This window comes from Microtus ochrogaster, linkage group LG7_11 (assembly GCF_000317375.1).
Source record: "Microtus ochrogaster isolate Prairie Vole_2 linkage group LG7_11, MicOch1.0, whole genome shotgun sequence".
NCBI lineage: Eukaryota > Metazoa > Chordata > Mammalia > Rodentia > Cricetidae > Microtus > Microtus ochrogaster.
In genome coordinates this window covers 286,845-293,019 of record NC_022032.1, presented here as the reverse complement: position 1 = coordinate 293,019, position 6,175 = coordinate 286,845, and the positions used below count along the sequence as shown (strand labels likewise).

The window sequence follows — 6,175 nt, the reverse complement described above, 5'->3', positions numbered from 1 at the left end:
GCCTCTGCCTCCCGAGTGCTGGGATTAAAGGCATGCGCCACCATCGCCCGGCTCACCTTTTATTTATAGACAGAATCTCGCTCTACAGCCCAGGATTGGCCCAGACCTCATTATGTATAGCAAGCCGACTTCCAGCTCTTGCTGAACCTCCTGCCTCAGCCTTCTGGAGGGGAGTACAGGCATGGGCTACCAGGCCTGGCTTCTATTGCTCCTCTTTTGAATTGTTCAGCCGTACAAGTTCTTATTGTCGCTATCACACCCCAGAGTTGCTAAACCTCAGAGGAGCTTGACCTGACAGCCACAACTGACCAGTTCAGCAAATGGATCCAAGTCATAGCATGAAAACAACTGTTGCTTAGAAACAACTTCAAAATGCTGCTGAAAGCATTTCATATTTCAGTTAAGACAGTTCTGCTCCTCGCTAAGCAATCTCCCGCGCAGACTGCTTGGTGATGTACTTCTTGTCTCGAGAAAATAGTCTGGATTAAGCCAGAATATGCAAGTAGGCCTTTATAAATTCTTTTCTTTCATAAACAGGGTCTTCGTCCGTCTTCTGCTGAGCCACATCCCAACGAGAGAGCAAACTTACAAAGCCACAGGGAGGAGACTAAACTCCAGGAGCTTCGGTATAGGAAGAACAAAATGAAGGACCAGGTTTAAAATTTCCAGTTCTACCATTGTGTGTGTGTGTCATGGTCTTTCACACTGCAGACTTTTCTTTGTCATCTTTGCTTCCAGCATCCCTGTGGACACAGAGAGCTGAGTATACAAAACATTTGATAAAGCGACTTTTTTTATTACATCTTTTACGACTATTGATGAACTAGTCGTAAGGGATAGCTTAAAACAGCAGTAACATCAGTTTGTGCTTTTGGAGGCTGAAGACCAGAACCAGTGTGGGTCGTCATGGGCTCAAGCCTAGAAGCCTGTACACAGTAGGGTTGCTGGCTTCTGGAGGAGGTGTATTGTCTTGGCTGTTCGTGTGTGTGTGTGTGTGTGTGTGTGTGTGTGTGTTTGCTGGGATCTAGGCATCAGGAGTTATGATGTTTAAGGTGCTTCTTGGTGTATATTTCGGGTATAGTCTTTATCAGATAGATGCTCAGTTCTTTATTACTGTTGGTCAATCTGAGTCCTAGCCGTGGGTGCTGGTTGTGGAGTCTCTGGAAGGAAATGTTGAGAGAGGCTGTGGGGAAGAACCAGAGAGACCCTGGGTTTGTACCAAGAGGCTGAATGCCAAGAGGATGGAGATGATCTGGGAGGAGGAGCTCCTGAGTGCAGGCTGCTGCAGGACTAAGAGTAAGTCTGGAGAGGCTTTAATGGAGGGTAGGAAGGAGTCCCCTACCTGAGTCCCAGCCTAGTCTGGCAGCGTTGGGTTCCTGGTGGAGAGAGGATCTGTGGATAGGTAGAGTCACAAAGGGCTGGAGATGGTAGAAGGAAGGGCTGAAAAGTGTTTTCAAGAAGAACTAGAGGGACCCTGGGTCCACACCAAACAGCCAAGTCCCTAGTGGATGGGAGTAGGCTGTGCTCATCTTCTCAAAAGGCATCTATTAATATTCATTAAGGGGCACACTCTATCCCAGCACGACTTCACTTTAACTAATTATATCTGCAAAGACCCTGTTTCCAAACACATGCCATTCTGGGGCAATGGGTGATAAGACCTCTGTGGATGTGGTGATGGTGATGATGGTGATGACGGTGATAATGATGATGATGATGATGATATTGCATCTGATGATGGTAATAATGATAGTGATGATGATGATGGATGTGGTGATGATGATGGTGACAATGATGGTGATGATAATGATGATGAATGGTCTGCATGGTACCCAGGCTATTCATGAACTCTTAAGCTCAAGTAATCCTCCCATCTCACCCCTCCCTGTAGTTAGGACTAAAGGTGTGCACACCAGCTTCTACACATCTTTTGAGGGGCAACATGTTCAATTAATGCAAAAACTGAATATACAGAGTAGCTGCATGTGATTCGGAATTGTAATAAAACAAAGGTCTCTGTCCCATACTAGTGTATTCTTCCCAAGCTATGAAGTAGCACAGCCAAAGTGAGCATATCAGTGCATTTAGAAGCAACTAGTTTTCTAATAATTACTTATATTACATATTTCAAAATTTTAGGCTTTGTAGAGATTATTTTCAAGTTTTAGATTGGTTTTGCTTTTTAGGAATATTGGAAACAGCTGGAGGAAATCCGCCAACAGTACCACAGTGACATGAAGGAAATTAAAAAGAGGATGGGGCGAGAGCTGAAGGTAAAGTCATTCTATTAGAGTGAACATTAGTCTATTGATTTAGAGGTGACAAAATGACTAGATAGTAAAAGCAATTTCAGATTTAAAACTAGGCTGGCAGCGTTGGGTTCCTGGTGGAGAGAGGTTCTGTGATAAGACAGAGTCACAAAGGACTGGGAACAGTGGAAGGGAGGGCTGGAAGGTGTTTCCAAAACCCAAGCAGCCAAGACCCAAGAGTGGGCTGTGTATACATGCAAGCACACACACGCACACACACATACATGTGCACATACACATGTTCATTTACACACATGAACATGCACCTACACACACGTCTACATACAAGCATGCAAGCACGCACACATGTACACACACTCACATCCACACGCATGCATGTAAGCATGCACACACAAACAGACTCACATCCACACACATTCACACACATGCCCATGCATCCAAGCATGCACACATGCCCACGCATACACACATGGATACACACTCATGTATACACACACAGAGACACATATACACAGAAACATGGACACGTGAGGAGAACACAATCTCCTCACAGGAAATGAGAAAGAGGTGATCCTTGGGTTTCTTCCTCCATAGGAAAGCTGTCAGACCTCACAGAAGATTAGCATGATGGTTTACTGGAGGCCACACAGGATGATGACAAGATGTGAGGTCTTAATTAGGAAGTACTGTAATAATATATAACGATATATTATATTAGCAATGACTGTTAAGTTATCATAGGGCATAATGGCTTCTGGAGGAGGCATATTGTCTTGGCTGTCCTTGGCTTGTGTAGGGATCTGGAGTTATGATATTTGAGGTTAATGATATACCATGTAAAAAATGGTGATCTCACAAGACTCTATTGTCTGATGTCACTGCACCTTAGTCTGTATACGTACATGCTATGGTGCTCATATTTCCCAGAACATCTTTCATTTGCGAGACTATGTAAGGCAAAGTCTGGCTCACAGCTGACATCATTCTTAAACACCCCACAATGGTGCTGCACTTCCCAGGCTTCTGGAATGCTGCAGATGGCCATCTTTTCAGGAGATGACTTAGCTAGCCTGCATTTGACCTGCTGTGTGAAAACATGCAGGTATTCTGACACTATGAATCCTCACCACACCCTGGATGGCTCCTTTTCTGAGGTCTGCTGGGCTCTGCGGACGCCTCCTGGCCCTTCCTTGAATAGACCTGCCATGCTGCTGTGGCAGATCTGCTACCTCCAGCCTTCCTCACCTCCAAGCGCATGTGCAAAGATTAGTACAAGTGAGCACAAGTGGAGATTTTACAGTGCACCTCATTTATGTCCTACCACAGAAAACTCTGTAACTCATCCAAAGTCACTTAGCAGTTCGAAGGCTAACTAGGGGATGCCTCTGGCACATCTGCTTCCCAGCAGATAGAATTCTACTCACAAGGACACATGTATGACCTAATGAAATAAGACTGCCATAGCCAAGCCTCCTAGGTGCATAGGAGCAAAGATGAGAAGCTGAGGAGAAGGAAGGCTTCTGTGGAAGAGTTGAAGGACAGAGGGCGGGGCTGGACCAAGAAGAGGGGTGGACTTTAGATGGTCTGAGCTAAGCGGCCTGTTCTAAAGGAGCCACACAGAGGCCTGTGCTGGCGGTAAGGGGTGAGTCTCTCTAGGGCAGCACTTCGTTCATGGTAGGGAGCCTGTGCCACCATCAGCCTTATGTTTGGTGGCTCTGCAATGGGAAGTCTGAATCCAGAAAAGCAGACTAGCAGGCACTCCTCCCTCCTTCTCTGTTTCCTACCTTTATTTGAGGTACTGGGGATCAAACTCAGGTTGTGCGTGCAGCCAGGGCTAGCAAGCAGGCATTTCTAGAGTCTGTGAAAGAAGCTTTTGATGAGAACTAAGTCAATTCCAAGGTACAGGAGGAACCAAGAGAGCTCTGAGGTGTCTGTGACTAGCTCTTCCCCCTCTCAGAGAGGGACAGACAGTAAGTAGCCTACAGAGCCAACCTCATTGACTGTGTGTGTAATCTGTATTCAAGGAGAATGCAGACCTCAGTCATAAAACCTATTTGGTGAAGAGGAGTCACCTGCCTGCCCACCCTGACGTTCCTGAGGAAGAGGCCTCGGTGCAGGTAGAGATGCTATTGCTACGGGTGTGTGAGCATTCCAGTGAGGGCGTTCCCATCCCAGGGGTCATCTGACCTCTTGCTGAGCCGGCGTAGTGGGGTGGGGACCTTTTCCAAAGCTCAGGTGCTATCCTGTCATTTCCTTTCCCGTTCCTCCCACCCTCCACTCATCATCTCTAGGCGGCTGCTCGTGAGCTTTCTGCCACAATCGCCTAGTCTTCACTTTCTAGACGAGAGCACAGCACATAAAAGCCACCATCCCTTAGGGTCCCCTTTCATCTGGCTTCTTTCATGCAACAGGAAGCATCATTATGCTAATCGTGTTGAGTTTCACCTATGGTGTTCATAGAGTTTATCATCCCTGGTCCCTGCTGAGCATATCCCACTGTATAATATATCAAAATTTGTTCTCAATTCAACTATGAATGGCTATTTACATAGTTTGGGCTATTACAAACAGCTGGGACCATGATGAGCAAATGTTGCCCCCATATATGTAGGGATACCGTCTCCCTTATTTCTCAGGGACAGGGTTTACAACTAGTCCTGAAGCTCACGGTTGAGGCTGTGACAGCTGTCCAGCGAGCTCCAGGATCAGCCTGTTTGTTTCCCAGGGTTGTGGTTCCAGGCAGACACAGCCGTTCCCAGTCTTTTATGATGAGGAGAGGGGTTCCAGTGCAGGGCCTCGTGCTTCAGCAGCAAGGGAGCTTACATGAGGAGCCATCTCCCAGCCCTAATCGGCAAGTCTTAAAGTGATAGGCACATCTCTTCTCTCTTTAGAAATACATACACTGGAAAAAGACTTTTATATTGGATACTAGTGATCTTTATATGTGTGCTGTCAGCATGAATTGATCTCAGGGGCTGTAATTTGAAGGTTTTACTGAATTGATAAACTAAGGTTTTTTTTCTTGTTATTCTAGAAAGGAGTAAAGTTTGAAATTAGCCTAGATAAATGTATTTCTGGGGATGACAACATCCAAGAGAATGAGGTATGCCATTATGTACACATTGCCCTGATCAGCTATGATGAAGAGAGTTTTTCTTCAGGTTCATGAAATTGTTATACGGGCTATAATGAGAATTTCCTAAATACACTTAGAAGCAAGGAGTCTGATGCTTAAATGAACTTCCAAAGACTTCTTATCTTCTCATGTAAAAAGATGAGACTATTTCCCTGGATGAATCATTCTACTATAATTTATGTTTCTTTAATAAATAAGTTATTTTCCTGATAATGTTAACTTTTTATTATTGCCAATAAAAAAGCCTGGTATATAGTCAACAGTTAATATGTTGATTTAAAAATCTTTGAGCAAGTAATCTGAAAGTGTCATTTATTTTGGGTCTTGATTACTTTAGGTCTAATAACTTTGCAGCTACCTTTGGATAAATCTCAGTTGTGCATCTGGACTCCCCTTGATGTGGCAATAAGTGCTCATGTGCAGAAACACCCGGATTTCATTTTATTACTTAATGTTAATCCCTTTTATTATTTCAACTTTCTTCAGAACTTCTAACAAATGTCAATTCCAACATTAACTGATTTATTTTTTCCATTTTATTTCCTCTGTATTCATCTTTTAGATTATTAAAAGTTAAATATGAACATCATACCTGACGCTCATTTTGTCTGTGTGCTGCTAGAGATTAGAACTTATGTACTGTGCAAGGAAAATTCTCTGTCACTGAGCTGTCCCCCAGCCCTCTCATGGTCACTGAGCTGTCCCCCAGCCCTCTCATGGTCACTGGGCTATCCCCAGCCCTCTCATGGTCACTGGGCTATCCCCAGCC

General features: G+C 44.6%; 1 protein-coding gene across 1 annotated transcript in view; it reads left to right on the top strand.

The window, feature by feature from the left end:
- The window catches only part of Nek5 (NIMA related kinase 5), a 34,203-nt gene that overhangs the window by 16,309 nt on the left and 11,719 nt on the right, over nt 1-6,175 (top strand). Inside the window, exons 11-14 of the mRNA XM_026786854.1 lie at nt 538-654; nt 2,187-2,273; nt 4,295-4,387; nt 5,305-5,373. Of these exons, the coding sequence (XP_026642655.1) occupies nt 538-654; nt 2,187-2,273; nt 4,295-4,387; nt 5,305-5,373 (366 nt within the window). The remainder of the gene's footprint in view (nt 1-537; nt 655-2,186; nt 2,274-4,294; nt 4,388-5,304; nt 5,374-6,175) is intronic.